The sequence below is a fragment of the Chenopodium quinoa genome, unplaced genomic scaffold, assembly GCF_001683475.1.
Source record: "Chenopodium quinoa cultivar QQ74 unplaced genomic scaffold, ASM168347v1, whole genome shotgun sequence".
Taxonomy (NCBI): Eukaryota; Viridiplantae; Streptophyta; class Magnoliopsida; order Caryophyllales; family Amaranthaceae; genus Chenopodium; species Chenopodium quinoa.
Window position 1 is genome coordinate 2,858,403 of NW_018743021.1, and position 18,154 is coordinate 2,876,556.

At 42.2% G+C, this 18,154-nt stretch overlaps 1 protein-coding gene across 1 annotated transcript; it reads left to right on the forward strand.

Annotated features, from left to right (window-relative positions):
- The first annotated feature begins 3,124 nt into the window (after window positions 1–3,124).
- LOC110730301 (expansin-like B1) lies at window positions 3,125–5,592 on the forward strand. The gene is made up of 4 exons (XM_021910092.1): window positions 3,125–3,359; window positions 4,195–4,301; window positions 4,402–4,710; window positions 5,247–5,592. Exons 1-4 carry the CDS (start codon window positions 3,221–3,223, stop codon window positions 5,451–5,453), a joined length of 762 nt encoding a protein of 253 aa, XP_021765784.1. The 5' UTR covers window positions 3,125–3,220; the 3' UTR covers window positions 5,454–5,592.
- The last annotated feature ends 12,562 nt before the right edge of the window (window positions 5,593–18,154 follow it).

Sequence of the window (18,154 nt, forward strand, 5' to 3'; positions counted from 1 at the left end):
ATGATGATTGCACAATTAAGATATATAGGTCATGTTATTTTTATTTTCGTTACTAGTACATAATTACCTATAGTATATATTGGTTAGTTTAAATTTCCACATGGCTATCCAAGAAGGCTTTGTACCTAACTCAAATTTGACTTGACAATGTCTTTTTTTTTTAAAAAAAAAAAAACTTCCATTGTTAACATTTTTTTTTTTGGAATGTTAACTATGTTACCTAGAACCACTAATGATAGAAAAAATGAATAAGTAATTTTAGGTATAAATGATTATTCAACCCTAATTATAAACCATAGAATTATCTTTCTATTCCTGAGTCGTGACACCTTTGTACTTTTACATCGTTATTTGGCTGTTTTTGAAGAAGGGGAAAATGTTACAAGGATAATACTAAGTGAGGGTCTGTCCACATTTACTTAATTTCAGTTCAGTTCAATTCAGCTCAGCTCCAATCAGTTCAGTTCAACTCCAATCAGTTCAGTTCAGTTCAACTCTTAATTTCCCTCTCTCATAAAATATTCATTTCAGCTTAGTTCAGTTCAGCTCCAATCAGTTCAGTTCAGTTCAGTTCAGTTCAGCTCCAAACAATTTAGTTCAGTTCAGTTCAGCTCAGTTCAGTAAATGTGAACAGACCCTGAGTATCTAGTCCACAAAATCACTAGATAGTATGGTTTGAAATTAAGATTGAATGCAGGTTGATATGAGTTTATAAACCCCACACTTTTTGTGCGATTTGAGGTAATGACGAGTTTAGAAAAAAAATTACAGTATTTATCTTTTAAAAACAGTAGATTTGGATTTTCTGCGATTCTCAGCCATTACCATGTACTCTGTACCTTATTTGCGTGAACCATACACTCTTTGCAAGCCAGTTGGAATAGAAGAATTTAGTAGAAATTGGACTATATTAAAAAGGTAAATTTTCATACTCATATATAAGCAAAAAAACATTGTTGGAGGCCCTTTACATTACAGCATTAAGGAGGAAAATTTCAAACTAAGGCCTTGTTCTTTTCACCTTAAAAAATTAATATTAAGTAAAAATAAGTTCAGTTCAGTAAAATTAATTTCAGTTCAGTAAAAATAAATTCAGTTCAGTAAAATTCAGTTTTCTTAAAAAAGAATTATAATAGAAAATCAGTAAAAATAATTTAAGTTCAGTAAAAATAAATTCAGTTCAGTAAAAATAAATTCAGTTCAGTAAAAATAATTTCAGTTCAGCAAAATTAAGATGAAAATAGGGCCTAAATTGAAAGAGAATTTGGTTTCAATAACTAATAGTTTGGAAGCTATCATGATCTTTTATAACTTGTTATTTAGTTAATGGGTTTTGGGAAACTAGTCTGATGTAAACGTTTTTGACATGCAGATTATTGTGGAGGGCTTTGTTGGCCTTGTTCGTTGTTCCCCACTTTTGCTTTCTTTTCAACCTAAACTAACGACGTAACAAGAATATAAAATTCCACTTTTATAAAGTATTCTTTTCGTATGTGTCAACTAGATTACTTGATCAAAATTAGTTTTAAAAGATGGTAATCAAAGACCTTACAATTTTTATTTACGTCATTATCTTATGGAATTTTCTCCAAACTAAAAAATAAAGCCTAGGTACTCCCTATAAACGTGATTTTTCACATAATTACAATCATTCAAAAACCATGAGTAATTTTGCTTTTACTGTCCTCTGTTAACTGCCTTAATACGTAGTAGAAGCACGTTTTCAAATTTAGCTTAACTTAATATTTTATGAAGTGGAATGTAATATTGTTCATAATTTTATTAATTAATAATACATGCATCTTATATTACTCCGTAACAACCTAAAAACGGATGAAGTACAAGAAATCATGCCAAGATTATCAATAACTATAAATATGTTGAGGGCAATTTGAAATTGATTTTTTTTTTTTTTTTTTTTGGCAAACACAGGTGCTATGTACTGTTATCTATCAATAAGCTAATGAACTTGGAAAGATTGAAAAAGACGTCACTACTTTATCGAGGAAACTAATTACACTATTAGGTCTGACACGTACAAGTTTATCTTTCAATGATAAGTTGCCTACCCATCAAAATGGTGAGCAAACACTTTGAGTATAACCTTAATAATAAGACTTGGAATAGATATGAATTGAATTGGGAGAGTCTAGCCTGACAAAGAGGTAATTTTGTTGATTTAAGTATAGCCTATGGTAGCAATCCGCCTCAACATATACTCCGTACATGTATTGTCATATTGATGGCATGTACATAGACTACATGTGTTTAACATAATATTTTCATTCATAAAACCCTTTTTTTTTTGTTAAAGAAAACTTCGTTAAAAACCTACTTTTATTAATTTTATTTGCATTTTGTTGATGTTTAAATTATTTTAAGTAATTAAATTATTTACTTTCTCTAATATGTTTTTTAGGGGTTGATTGTCTTGGGAAGATGTGGCAAGATCAAATTTCTTTATTACTTATGATAATGGGCGCATTAGTTTACTTAAGAATTAATTTTATAAGATGATATGTTATAATTTTTATGTAATTTATGAAAATGTGATGGCTATAAAAAGAAAAAAGTGTATGTGAAAGTTGATAAGACTTGACTTAACTACAAAATTCTAATGTCACAATTATTTGTCAAAAAAAAAAAATAAAAAATAAAGTCATAAGAAAATATCTAGAGATTTTTTATTCCCTTGTGTCCTAATTAAGCTGCTAACTCAGTTGTGACAAAATTGAATACTTGAGTGCTAAAAAAATAAAAGCGTTGTACTTGTTTAATTTTTTAGTACTATCACTCATAGCATCTTCCTTAACTATTATGATAAACCTTTTTTTTTTTTTTTTTTTTTTTGACAGATATAATGATAAACCTAAGTGCACTGAAAAAGTGATTAATACATTAAATTAAAACTAATAAGGAACTTTCGTTTAATGAAGACTAAATTATTAGTGATTGGTTCATTGTTAAACTTTACATAATCTCTAAATAACTCTATCTACTGTCTCTGTCACAATAGTGGAAGGCAAATTTCTAGAATTTTTCATTTTATTTAAATTTTAATTTATTATTTAATATTTTTTAGTTTCTATTCAAAATTATGTGCTATAAATATCTAAGGTTTCTAACTTCATTTCTCACCATTTCTACAACTATCTTTTTTATACTAGCTTCTTGCATTCTTAGCTTGTTGTGTTTTCATTTCTACTAATCCTTGAAAAAAATGGGGTTTAGCCTTAATTACAAAAAAATTATACTTCATTTGATAATAATGATGTTGTTATTTGTACTTGGATACGGTCAAGATTATATCTGCTCTAGAGCAACCTATTTTGGTAGTCCAAATTGTCAAGGGAACCCAAGTATGCCATTTTGTTTCTCTACTCTATTTTAGTAGCATGCATGGTGTCTTAACTATCATATTAGAGCCAGTCCAAAAAAAAAAAAAAAATTTGCATATTAGCGATTTTTTTTTCCTTTCCTTACAGCTTATTAGGTCCTTATTAACTTTTTACGAGTACGGAAAAAGTTATTTACTGTATAAATTGATCATTTGAGTACTTTTGTGAAAATGATGAGACGTTTAATTTTAAATAGTTTTCCGTAACATTATCACGTTTATAATTAAAAAATTAACGATATTATTATATTTGATCTCTATTATATTATATGCTCATGTATATATATCAATATATGTGAGGAAACAAATTAGTGACCAACTATTCCAATGTATATTAAATTAAATTAAAGGGTAACTATATAGGTAGATTTTAGGGTTATATATTTAAGCATTTAAATGCATAATCTAAAATGGTATGGAGTATAAGTTTGGTTTGATAATTCTTTTTAGAAACACGAGTGGACCAATGTAACTAATAATTATTTTGTATATTAGCTTCTTATATGTAACCTGTTTTATACTATGTTTATCAATTCTTAGAGGATCCTCTAAAGGCTAATCTATTTTATCACTCTTTGAAGTCCATATATATCAAATGCTTAATAATCTTCAGATTAATGTTTTTTGTAGGATTTATTAATATATTAAATTTTCTTTCATTAGTAAATAATACTAGTATATGAACTTTATGCTTATGTTTAAACTGTTCATTTTATAGTTGTATACTCAATTAGTTAATTATGACGTGAGTGGATGATAACATAATTAATATTATGGATTTAATTTCATCTAATCAGCTGGAGCATGTGGATATGGAGAATATGGAAGAAGTGCTAATGATGGTTATGTAGCTGGTGTCCATAGACCTTACAAAAACGGCACTGGATGTGGTGGTTGCTACCAGGTACTCCCTTCGTTCCATAATGTTCTATTTGAATTTTTTTTACGGTTTTTAATGCATGTACTTGATCAATATATAATTTCCCTATTTAAATAATTACTAGGTAAGGTGCAAGACAGGAGAATGCACAGAAGACGGGGTGGTGGTGGTGGCAACAGATTTCGGGGTGGGTGATTGGACCGATTTCCTATTTCCGGCCAAGGCCTATGCTAAGATGGCCCGGCCCGGGTTAGAAGCCGAACTGCTCGCATACGGCGTCGTTAACATCGAATACCGTCGAGTCCCTTGCACCTTCGGTGGTTCAAACCTCGTAATTAATATACATGAAGGCACAAGATACCCTCACTACTTGGCCATTATTATCACTTATAATCCTACTCTCTATGACGTTGTGGGTGCTCAAGTTTGGCAGGTTTGTTTCCTCCACCCTTTTATCCATACACTTGGGGTCATTTTAAATTTTAGGTCTCAAATCGACCCATGCACAACACGTGTACACGTGGAAGGGTATGTCAACACGCGGGTATACATAGTGTCATAAAAAAATCACTTAATATTATTAGGTGCCTTAATAATTTATGAAATTACTACCTCCGTTACATATTATTTGCCAAGATTTGACATAAACTAGAGAAAAAAAATGTTTAATCATTGCAAATAATATGTAACGGAAGTACTATATAAAAATACAAACACATTGAAATATTGGATATAATTGGATGAAATTGCAGGGTTATTTTAGATGGCATAATATCACATGTTGATAGGATATGAATCGAGCTTTAAGGATTCAGGCACCGCACAGACGATCTGCGCTCATTCAATTACATTAAGTTGCCTATAATTATATAATGATATCAGTTTTGGGCTCCAATTTTTGGTACAAGTAATTTGTATATTGGGCTCAATTGGGCCTCTAACTATTTAAAAAAAAAATTGGAAATGCAGGAGGAAACCCAAGAATGGAGGCCCATGAGAAAGCCATTTGGAGCAGTTTGGGACCTGGAAAATCCACCAAGAGTAGAAGGAGGTTATAAAATAAGATACGCTCTTGTTGCCAGCAACACTAATCATGCCACCTGGGTGGAATCACCTACTCTTATTCCTGCTAATTGGGAGAAAGGAGCTAATTTTGAGCTTGCCATTAAACTCTAATTGTAAACTATTAGCCAATTTTATTGGTCATAACCACTTTAATTTCTCTTTATTTACCTCATTAGTGATTGAATAAGATTATGGACCGTGTACTTGAATTACAATTGTGCTGATTAATACCAGTATTATTATGCTTAAATAGCTGTGTTTGAATCCATGTATATTACGGAGTAATCCTTAACCGAAGTAACTTGGCACGCTCACAAACTACTTGCATACAAACTTAATCAAAATCGTTTGTTAATAAGCAAGCTTGAATAAGTATCTTAAGTTCGTAAAGGTAATCGAGACAAGCTCAAAAAAAATCTCTTATCATTTTAAAAATTATTTTAACATTTCTTTTATCTTTACAGAAAATTTGAACTTAAAAATAAATATTACGAAGTATTATATTGTCAATTGTATCATGCATGCAGGAAAAATTTCTCACAACTTTCTATAGAAAGACAAAAACTTGAATTATTAAGTAATATGGATGCATAAAAATCCAAATGAAATGACGAAACCTTTAGAGCATCTGAAGGCATGTTTATTTAACTAAACCTTGTTTAGTTGTTTTATAACTTGAAATGCAAACGAGCATGTCCATGAACAAACTTCAAAAGTACAAGTCAAGGCGTCAAGCTTTTAACAATCCAAGGTTGAACAAGAATTTTAAAATTGCATTGAAGTCGAGTTTGAGCTAGCTAGAGCAATACTAATTACTCCGTCCCTCCTGATTTGGGTATTTTTACCCGGCAAGGTGGCCCAATCAGAGATTGCCATGTGTCCTCAGTATAGGTGCTATTTGGACCTCTGAGGTTATGACACGTGGAGGGCGGACATACTTCTGCCCTAAACAGATTGATGATCCAGCATGGACCAATCAAAAGGCGACGCGTGTCACCCTAAAAGATGCCCAAAGGCCTTTTGGGCTCAGTGACACGTGTCACTCAGGCATTGCCTCTAAAATGGCGGCCTTCAAGGGTCCAAACCTTGAGGCACCGTTTTGCGGCGTGACCTAATCCCTAGGTCACCAGATCCTAGGGAGGGCACACTTTCCAAAAGGACCCTATAAATAGGGACATTCTTACATTTATGACAAGATAGATATACACGCAATACGAGACAACACGTCACTTTCACATTTATTACAGAGCTGTCGTTTTCAAGGAACAGACAACACTTTACCTGAGCTTGGAATCCGAGCAGATAACTTTACTTCCGCACGTTTTATTACTGAACGTTTACTAACTTAATCTTCGAAGGCGGACCACCGACCATCCGGCGGTCCGTTTGCTTTGCAGGTACATGCGTCCGTTGCTGAACCCAGTTTCAGTGTTGTAACTCTCCCAAGGGACAAAAACACCTGAAACATTTGGCGTTGATGTGGGGAGAGTACCTCTGAAATGGCTTCACAAGTCCCTATACCGAATCCAGAGGCCAATCGGCCTCCAGAAGACATACTGGTCCAGACGGACCATGACTCAGGTGACGACGCTGACGTCGAAACCTATGTGGATCCAAACGGATCCCTCATCTCTAGACGCATCCGCAGTAAGGAAAAGCGGGAGCATCACGCTAACCAGGCAGGGCCAAGCAAAATTGCTGGTTAGCCAAATAAGTTCTCGGGGAGGCCGGGTGAACCTTCCCAGGCGGCAGGATCGACTCCCGTCACTCGAGATGAACTCATGAGACTCCTGAGCAGTCTCAGGGGTGAAATCAAACAACTTGCCTCCAAGAAGTCGCCTACTCCTAAAAAGGAGCAGTCGGCCAAGAAGTCAGCCCAAGCTGGCAAACAGAAGTCGGTCAGGGACCGACAGCCGACTCCTCACCCTGAGAAGGCTCGACCTCAATTTGACCTTACCGGGATCCGTTTCCCAAAAACGGGCACAAGAAAAGCCATCCGGCACATACAGCCGGATGGTAGCAAGAAAACATTCTCTAATGCTCGGAAGTACATTGAGCAGAAGAAGACCCAGCTATCGGAGTCGGCTTCAACGTCGACTTATCATGATAGCTTTTGGAATACCTCCGTGAGGTGTTCCCAGTCTGTACATGAGACCCCAGCGAGCAGCCCACGGGTTCAGTCTGGCCCTCATATGATCCAGTCGGCCCAGTACATGACTCAACCATTGTATCAGGCGTCGGTTTTACCTTACATGCAGCCTGCCCTCTTTGGAGGACAGGCGGCATACGACTATCAGCCGACGGACTAGCAGCTTAGGCTGCAACACCTATGAGATCAACCCTCTGCCTTCTCCAGGGAAATAACTGAAGCCGTATAGCCAGCTAAAGTTAAAAATGTTCTGGTTGGAGCCTATGATGGGACCTCCAACCCAGAAGACCACCTGCTAGCATACACCCACCTCATGTATTTACAAGGGTTGGATGATGCCGCATGGTGTCGTTGTTTTCCGGCCACCCTGAAGGGCATAGCCCAACAGTGGTTTGGCAATCTGCCGGCTGGTTGCATAAATAGCTTCAAGACGTTTGCGTTCTTGTTTGCTTCAAACTTCTCTATGAACATCCCTGCCAAAAAGACAAGCCTTGACTTGGGCAATGTACAGCAGGGAGATAGAGAAGGCTTGCGTTCCTATGTCAGGCGGTTCAATCTGGTACGAATCCAGGTTCATGGGCTGTCTGATGAGGTCGCTTTCACAGACTTCTTCAAGGGTCTGAAAGACGGGTCTACTTTTAAGTATGAACTCGTCCGCAAACAAATCTTTACTCTGCAAGGAGCCTTGCGAGAGGCGGAAGCCTATATACAGGCGACCGAACTCTGCTCCTCCAATAAGCAGTCGGACCATAAAAAGTCCGACCGACAGAAAGAGATTCAGCCTGCTCAGCCGGCTCCTAAGCCAGAAGAGAGCAAAAAGAAAAAATAAGTCTGGGCCATTGATAACTCTGATCAACCGGCCTAGAAGAAGAAAAAAGAGTGGAAACCGTACGTCCCAAGGTACGAATTCCACAAGGACTGCTGCTCCATTCTCTTAGAAATTAAGGATCGGCTGACTCTTGAGAAGCCGACTCCTATGAAAGGTTCCGCTGAAAATCAAAACAAGAACAAGCATTGCCATTTCCATGAGGATGTTGGCCATGACACGAACGACTGCTTCAGTCTCAAGCGGGAGCTCGACCGTCTGGCCGACAAAGGACAGTTGAAGTCCTATGTGAATTCCAAAGTGACTTCAAAGACAAATCCGGGGCAGTCCAAGAAATAGACTCCCCAGCCTGCTGTGAGTACCGAAACTGATGAAGATCCGGTATACACCATAGAAGTCGGCTTTGCCGGTGGTGGCCCGACCATTCGGGGCACCAAGGACCATCTGAGGAAGACGTTCAACTCTATTGAGGAAGGAGAGGCGGCAAGCACATCCGCCTTCCCTAAGGTTGTCATCACCGAGCAGGACAGAGGCAAAGTCCGCCGGCCGCATGATGACCCTGTGGTCATTGAATGCAAGGTGGCCAACCAGCTGGTTAGTCGAATCCTGATTGACACACCTCTGACCTCATCAGCCTCAAATGCTTGTCCAATCTCAAGTACAAGCCGGACAACATGATGGAGGTCTCCCACACCCTTGTTGGGTTTGGGGGAGGACTTGTGCACCCAGTCGGACGCATTGACTTACCAGTCCGTCTGGGAAGTAGGGGAGACGGTCGACACATGACCATCCGTTTCTTAGTGGTTGAAGAGCTCACAGCTTACAACCTCATCTTCGGCCGACCCACTCTTAATGAGTGTAAAGTCGTCATCATCCCTTCTCTCATGCTACTTAAGTATAAGAAGGATGATGGAACAGTCGGTTCCCTCAGTAGGGACCAAAAGACGGCTCGAGAGTGTTACCTCTCGGACGTCAAGCCCGCGGCCGTAGCATTCGGCCGGGGCAAGCAAACGATCGACCTCGACGATGTCGAGGAAGAACAGTCGGCCCCACCAGCCGGAAAGAAAAGAAAGACTGATCAGCTGGTGGCAGTCAAAAAAGAAAAGCAATAGCAATCACTGGCCGGGGAACGGTCGGATGATCTCCGTCCCCAGCCTGCTGGCGAACACATTGATATCCCTCTGGACGACAGTCGCCCAGAGCGGACGGTTAAGGTGGGGACGGTTGCGTTTGTAAAGCTGGGTGAAAGCCTTCACCAGTTGCTGAGAGAATTCAAAGACATCTTTGCCTTTGAAGTGGAGGAGATGCCAGGCATCAGTCCAGATCTTGCTGTCCACAAACTCGCCGTGGATCCCAAAAATAAGCCCATCCGAAAAAAAGAAAAGAAACCATGGCGAGGAAAAAAGTCAGGCGGCAGCCGTCGAAGTTAAAAAGCTGTTGGACGCCAAGTTCATTCGGCCATGCAATTTCCCTAAATGGGTAGCTAACGTTGTGTTAGTAAAGAAGCCGATTGGAACTTGGCGGATGTGTGTCGACTACACAGACCTCAACAAGGCATGTCCAAAGGATAGTTATCCATTGCCTAAGATCTACAGTCTGGTCGATTCAACAGCCGGACATGCCCTGATGAGTTTTATGGACGCCTATTCAGGTTTCCATCGGATCCCCCTGTGGAAAAAAGATCAAGAAAAGACGGCATTCGTCACTGATCAGGGGTTGTTCTGTTATACGGTGCTGCCGTTTGGTTTGAAGAATGCGCCTGCTACTTTCCAACAAATGATTAATACGGTCTTCATTAATCAAATCGGAAGGAATGTAGAGGCGTACATTGATGACATGATAGTCAAATCCAAACAACAGGCGGATCACCTTGCTGATCTCCGAGAAACGTTCGCCACACCCAGGCGGCACAAGGCCATGCTAAACCCAAAAAAGTGTGTTTTTGGCGTTGAGTTTGGGAAGTTTCTCGGATTTTTGATTGACCAAAGGGAAATAGAGGCCAACCCTGAGAAAATACAGGCGGTAATCGACATGCAGTCGCCCCGTACTGTGAAGGAAGTGCAAAAGCTAACAGGTTGTCTGGCGGCCTTGGGGAGATTCCTCAGTCGATCAGGAGACAAGTGTCTCTACTTCTTCCAGGCAATCAAAAAGAAGACCAACTTTGAATGGGGGGATGATGCAGAGGCGGCCTTTCAAAAGCTAAAAACTCATTTGCACTCTTTGCCAAGGCTTGTCAGCCCTTTGCCCAAAGAGAAGCTCTTCATGTACTTAGCCGTCTCTGATCATGCCCTCAGTGCCGTTCTCTTAGCTGAAAGAGACGGCATCCAGCTCTCGGTGTATTTCATTAGCCATGTTCTGAGGAACGCAGAGCTTCAGTACCCCATGGTTGAGAAATTTGGCCTTGCCCTTTACATGGCCATCAAGAAGCTAAAACCCTACTTCTTGACACATGTGGTAGAGGTCTATACTGACCAACCGATCAAGCGGCCACTCACAACCTTGGAGTCTTCTGGACGAATGCTTAAATGGGAAATTGAAATGCAAGGTTTAGAAATCACTTACGAACCAAGGAAGGCAATAAAGGGGCAAGCATTCCCGACTTTATTGTCGAAATGACAAGGCTAGTTGTATCGGACAATACTGACCAGGTTTGAAAAGTGTATGTGGATGGGAGCTCCACTGTGAACGGCTGTGTTCCCAGGGATTATCTGTCAGTCTCCTAAAGGAGATAAGTACAAATATGCACTACGGTTCAAGTTCCAGGTCTCTAACAATGAGGCCGAGTATGAGGCCCTACTGGCCGGCATTCGATACTGCAAGGCGGCAGGGGAAAAAAGATTGACGCCTGCTCTGACTCTCAACTAGTCGTACTCCAGGTTAATGGAACGTACGAGGCCACTCATCCGGCCATGATAAAATACTTGCAGGCGGTCAAGAGTGAAGTTGGGACACTTGAGGAGTTCCATCTAACTCAGGTGCCCAAATCTTTAAATAATCAGGCGGATGCTCTGTCAAAACTAGCATCTTCCGCCTCCTGTGAAACACCTCGGTTGGTCTTCTGGGAGGTCATGAAAAAGAGAAGTATATCTAATGAAGATCCCATTGGAATTCTCGACCGAAGCTCTACCTGGATGGACAGCATCCAGGCTTATCTTGCAGACGGCACACTCCCTTATTCACCCCAGGAGGCGGCTGTTCTGAAGAAGAAAGCGGCAAACTTTGAGCTGAGACAAGGAGAACTCTTCAGAGTTGGTTTCTTGATACCCCTATTGAAGTGTGTTACCCCAGAAAAGGGTAAAGAGGTCCTCGAAGATTTGCATGCGGGTTTCTGCGCCTCCCATATAGGCGGCAGGTCTCTAGCTGCCAAGGTCAGGCGACTCTATTTTTGGCCAACTCTGGAGTCGGATGCTATGGAAATGGTCAAAAAGTGTGATAAGTGTCAAAAGTTTGGCAAGTTCATCCATCGTCCGGCCACAGACCTGACGACCATCCACAACCCAATAACCTTTGCCAAATGGGGCATGGACATACTTGGGCCTTACACCGCGGCACCAGGCGGCAAGTACTACATATTGGTAGCTGTGGATTACTTTACCAAGTGGGTAGAGGCGGAGGCGGTCAAAAACATTAAGACAAAGGACGTTATTTCCTTCATCTGGAGGAATATTACCACTCGCTTTGGGGTGCCCATGTCTATGGTTTTTGACAATGGTCCTCAATTTGAAACGCCTCAACTCAAGACTTGGTTGGGAGAACAAGGAGTCTCAAGCTTCTTTGCATCAGTCGGCCGGCCCCAAGCAAACGGCCAGGTTGAAGCCTTCAACAAGCTGATCTCAGACGGGATTAAAAAGAAAATTGAACGGGCTGGTGGTCTTTAGGCGGATGAATTACCACACGTCCTCTGGTCCATTAGAACGACTGCTAAAGGGGCAACTGTAGAAACCCCGTTCCTCATGGTGTATGGTGCAGAAGTTGTCCTGCCCATTGAACACTATGAGTCGACTCTTCGAGTCATGTTATATGACGAAGAAGCTACTTGGGAGGCCATGCGGCTGGTATTGGACTCACTTCCAGAGCGCAGGGGCAATGCTGCCTTGCGCCATGAGATTTACCGTCTGAGAATGACACGGGCTTACAACAAAAGAGTACACAAGCGTCCTCTCAAAGTGGGGGACTTTGTGCTACGGAAAATGGAGGCAATCGGTAGGGCTAATGAGCAGGGAAAGTTAACCCCAAATTGGGAAGGTCCCTACCGAATATATGAGGAAGTATGAGACGACACCTACCGCTTGGAAGAACTAGACGGCAGGAAGCTTCCTAGAACTTGGAATGTGGACAACTTGAAAAAGTACTATTTCTAAGTACAAATGTAAATACCTCAAACTTTGTCATTTCAAATTTTGCTAATGAGAATATGCCTTCATTTCCAACTTGTCTTTTTATTATTAGTATCGCCTGTATAAAATACAGACGGCCAATGTATTTGGGTAACGTCTGTCCCAATAACAGACGCCCCAACCTCTATGAAGGAGCCGACTGCTTTAGAGCAGTCGTTTCTACGAAATTCTTTGAGTATTATGCTAACACTTAACGAATAATTGCTTAAATCTTTAAAAGGCCTAAGGCCAGATAAAATCATTTTGAGGCCAATGGCCGGATATTAAGAAAAACAGATAGAGACCGAATGGTCACAGTCTGCTCCAACATGAGTATAACTGTCTGCTCCAACATGAGTCAAATAACCGGCGACGCCCATTCGGGCGAATTCGTCGAGGAGAAGCATCTCCCATTTGGGTGGCACATTGCTCTACAAATTACATCAAACAGCCCTACCGAATGCTAAGGCAGCATCCGCAGTTGTTTGACTTAATCGAAAGTGAAATCTAAAAGGCCAGAATCTTCTAACTATTCTAGCACAGTTGGAAAAGGGTCACTGTTTCATAAGTAGAGGCTATTGAGGCATTAGGCCGGATGCGCCTGTTTTTTCTCTGGGGCTAGACAGGCGGAAGATTTTTACTGATCTACAAGTCAAGTTAATTACTGAGGCCCTTGGCCAGATACGGCTGTTTCTGCCCAAACGCGGGACAGGCGGACCTGTGGGCCGGATGCGCCTGCACTTTGCTCTTGGGGCAGACAGGCAGACTATCCTTAAAAGTGAAATTAAGACTAAGTTAAAACTTAGCATTTTATCTACACGGGGCCTTTGGCCGGATGCGCCTGTTCTTAGCTCTTGGGGCAAAACAGGCGAAGGATTTCTTTTCGAATTTGCTAAGGCAAGAATTTTGTATTTCGTTTGAGCCAATGGCCGAATGAAAACAATTATTCATTAGCTCCGGATGGCCGTCTGTCGCGTGGTTTGGGGCAATCACCATAGTGGTTGATTGACTTATAAACCATGCATACTCTTTTAAGTATCAATAATTTCTAAGTCAATCAATCCACTCAACCGAAACCACACGACATCCGTCCAGGGGCAAGAACATTCGCATGATATACAGATTATAATACTTAGCCAAAAAATATGCAATGAAAAAATTTAAAGAACAACAGTATGAATAACTTCAGCCAAACGGCCGAATGCTTTTAAATTAAAAGGCCCAATCGCCACCAAACGACTGGGCAAGAATGTTTGCTGGCAAAGCCAGAGAAATTGTCAAGTTACTCGACCCCTCGGTCGGTAAAGATACATAGATACTCGGTACGCAGGCCGGAAGATGAAATGAATGGCTATTCGGCCGCAGAAAAAACTAGTAAAAAGCTTTAAGGGGCAGAGGGATTATACACATTGGCAATCGCATCTTCACCTGCCGGCTGCTCTTCATTTTCATCATTCTCCTCTTCCCCGTCCTCGTCCCCAGAAGATCCTGAAGAAGAGTCGGCCTCTTCACCCTCAGCTTCAGCCTGACGAAGGAGTTCAGCATTGAAATCCTCGTTTGCTTGATCAAACCTGGACTTCCAGATGCTAAAATCAGCACCCGGCTGTATCGCCTCCCATGTCGTCCGCATGATGGCTACATAGTCTTCCATCATTTGTTTGACAAGGGCCTGCTTCTCCTCCTCAGCCCGGGACTCGAACTTGGCCTTTAGCTGCGTCTCCTGGTTCGTCAGGCGCAGCTCCAGGCGGCCAACCCGCTCCTTGGCCCTCTCGGCCTCTTTCTTGGCCTCTTGAAGAGGCTCAAGCTTTTCCTTGAGGCCTTTAATATCGGCCTTAAGGTCATTAATTTTGGAGCGAGACGAATCCAGGTCTTTCTTCATCTGCAGGTTGGCGTCCGCCTGGGAATACATCATATCAAGGGTCAAAAGTTCATTCTGAGCAATTTCAAATTGAGCTCGGTCTAAGGCGGACTCGACTCGAGCTTTAGCGGCTGTTACCTCTTTAGACTTCTCCTGGATTGGCCTTCTTAGCCCCTGGACGCGCAGCATGGCCTGGAAAAAAGAAAAGAGCCGACTGGTCAAGATCAGTCGGATACGTGCTTAAACATTAAGGGAAATTGAGCTAACTTGTTTACCTCACAGAGGTTCCCCAAGATGGCATCCAAGTTCAGGGTGCCGACTCCTCTCACGGACGTCTTGTCCTCGGGATCAAGCGCCCTCAGCATCTCCCTGGCCATCTGGACAACGGTCGGCCTTTGCACAGGAGCTGCAAAATTATAAGTTAGTCAAGAAAATTCAAAGAAACTATCTTGATGATGAAATTCAATAAAGATGCGGCTTATACCGTCCGGCTGAGCCTCCTCCTCCTTCCCATGACGCCTCTTCTCTCCTGCTGAGCCGACAGCAGTGCTGTGTTGCTTAAAGCCACCCTTCGATGCCTGAGTAGCATCCGTTTTGCTGACCTCCCTGTCAGCTTCGAGAGTAGAGTCGTCCCCTCTCTTGGGCTTTTGAGCAATGTGCTTCCGGTTTTTGCCGGATGCACTCACATCACCCGCCCCAGTTTTTTAAATTTTGGGTTGGGATTGTTTGGAGGGAGAAGGCTTGATGGAACCACTCTGTTTGAGTAAAAAGAAAGGTGTTAGAAAAGCAGGCGGACAAAATTTAACCTTTGTTGAAAAATATTCCAAGTGTCATAAACAGCTACCTTGGGAGTACCGGCTGTTTTCTGCTCGTCACTCGCCCGATTAAGGACGTTGGTGCGGTATTTTGCTGCAGAGACGGCATCCGACTTCTTTGTTGCCGAGAGCTTTTCCATTGCTTTGTCTGCACCAAAAGAAAGAGTTGGGTTTTATAAACAAACATTGAAAAACAATTTAAAGTTTGCATAAGATCAGACGGCCGACTACCTCTTGGCATCTCAGAACTTAGCCCACAAGCGGCCAGCCACTTGTAAAGGGGAATGTAGCTTTGGGGGACGACTATTTTCTCCCCATGTTCGTTTGTCCGAACGGACACTTTAAACAGACCCCTGTAAAAAATTTCCTCCTGGGCCCGCCTAGGGAGAGGGGGCAAGGCGCTCTTACCAGCCAGGAGGGGCGGATCCTTGTTCCACCTATTATATTTTTGGTTCAGTCGGCTTTCAGAGGAATGGACAATGTAGAACTTTGTTCTCCAGTCTTTCCATTTGTTCTCCTTGCCGACTGCCATCATGTACCCCTTGCAGGTGGATAAGGTGTACCAGCCTTCGCCGCCCTTGGCAGGCGCTCGACTAAGATATTGCATGTGGGCGAATGCCTCAAAGCTGGGATCCACCTCCAGCATTTCACATGCGGCAACGTACCCGATGATATTGATCTAGGAATTTGGTACAAGTTGCCAGATACCCAGCTGGTATCCGTCCAAAATCCTCTCCATGGCCGGATGAAGAGGGAAGCGTAAACCAGCCTGAAGGACCGCCTCGTAGCAGCCGAAGGCTTGGTCCTTATAACTGGCCAGGGAGGGCTAGGTTATAGTATCATCCTTGTTGGGGACAGACAAGGAAAAGCCATGCCCCATTACGGTCTTGCGCCTGAAATTGGCAAGACCGGATGTCATAGTGGTCCGCTTGCTTTGCGGAACATGGTGATAGTAGGGGGCGCGTTCCAAGCGCCTGGAAGCACTCGGCTCCGCCCAGCCTTCCCTTTTTTCTACTAACAAGGAATCCCTTGCAGTTTCTATTTTTGCTCAGGCTTCCTCCGAGTTAACTGGGGCGCTATCAGAAGATGACGAGGCCGAATCGTCATCGGAACTCTCCCCAGAGCTAAGGGTCTGCCGGCTAGGGCCAGCAGGGTCCTCCCCTAGACTCTCCTCCGACGCCTGTTCTGAAGGCTCGATCTGGTACTGACTGTCGGCTTCCCTTAGAATAGTATCACTAGGGGTGCCGCTTGAAGAAGGGGGAGAGTAGTATGTTGGAGTTTGGGGAAGGTCAGAAGAAGGGTTTGGGGGGTGCTCAGAAATTTCGCTAACTGGCACCCTAATGGAGCCGTCTGAATTTGGAGTCTTACTGTCCGAATGGTAAAAGGAACCATCTGGCCTATATCTCCTTGTTGTCTTCTTTGTTCGAGCCATCGTGTCCTGCAGATGCACAGACACTGTCGGATTTGGAGATGTACTTAAAGGAAAGTTCTCGAACGAGCATTCGACACTCCTAGTTCTAGATTCAGCCGTCCCCGGTGACCGGCTGATCGCTAACCTAGGCCGTGCCGTGTACGTTTGGGAAACCATTTGAATAAATGAAAAATACAAGAAAAAATAAAAGAAAAGAGCAGGCGGTCACCTTAGAAGAAGGTTTGTGAGACGCCTGGTTGGCTGAAGCAGTCAAACAGAAAAGCCGAGTGTCGGATGCTTGGCAAAGTTAGGGTATTTGAGAGTCTTTGAAAGTTAAAAGTCCAGAGATTCTCCAAGATTCGCAAAGGTGTGAAAACAAAAATGAAGTCAAACCCCCCTATTTATAGAAAGGGGAAATCCTAATTTTTCCCCCAAAAATACAATTTGAAAATCCAACCAGTCAGATGAAGACACCTGTCACAGGTGCCACGTGCAATACACGTGACCCCTGTGAGGGGCAAATGATTTGGGTATTTTTACCCGGCCAGGTGGCCCAATCAGAGATTGCCATGTGTCCTCAGTATAGGTGCCATTTGGACCTCTGAGGTTATGACACGTGGAGGGCGGACATACTTCTGCCCTAAACAGATTGATGATCCAGCATGGACCAATCAAAAGGCGACGCGTGTCACCCTAAAAGATGCCCAAAGGCCTTTTGGGCTCAGTGACACGTGTCACTCAGGCATTGCCTCTGAAATGGCGGCCTTCAAGGGCCCAAACCTTAAGGCACCGTTTTCGGCGTGACCTAATCCCTAGGTCACCAGATCCAAGGGAGGGCACACTTTCCAAAAGGACCTTAAAAATAGGGACATTCTTACATTTATGACAAGATAGATATACACGCAATACGAGACAACACGTCACTTTCACATTTATTACAGAGTTGTCGTTTTCAAGGAACAGACAACACTTTACCTGAGCTTGGAATGAGCAGATAACTTTACTTCCGCACGTTTTATTACCGAACGTTTACTAACTTAATCTTCGGAGGCGGACCACCGACCATCCGGCGGTCCGTTTGCTTTGCAGGTACAGGCGTCCGTTGCTGAACCCAGTTTCAGTGTTGTAACTCTCCCAAGGGACAAAAACACCCGAAACACCTCCGTTTTTAAATACTTGCTCCACTTTTCATTTGCGGTCGTTTTTAAATACTTGCTCCATTTCCTTATTAGGAAAGGTTTTACAATATTTAATCAATTTCTCTCACCTAGTGGTCCCAACATATATTCTCTCTCCTCCAATTCTCTCCACTATTTTTGTTTTCTATACTCCCTCCGTCCCTAAATTACATTCATGGTTTCTATTTTGGGTAATCTA

Coding starts and splice junctions, on each gene's coding strand:
- LOC110730301 (XM_021910092.1), top strand. CDS start 3,221: ATGGGGTTTAGCCTTAATTACAAAAAAATTATACTTCATTTGATAATA. Junction 4,302..4,401: donor GATGTGGTGGTTGCTACCAG/GTACTCCCTTCG, acceptor AATAATTACTAG/GTAAGGTGCAAGACAGGAGA. Junction 4,711..5,246: donor TGGGTGCTCAAGTTTGGCAG/GTTTGTTTCCTC, acceptor TTGGAAATGCAG/GAGGAAACCCAAGAATGGAG.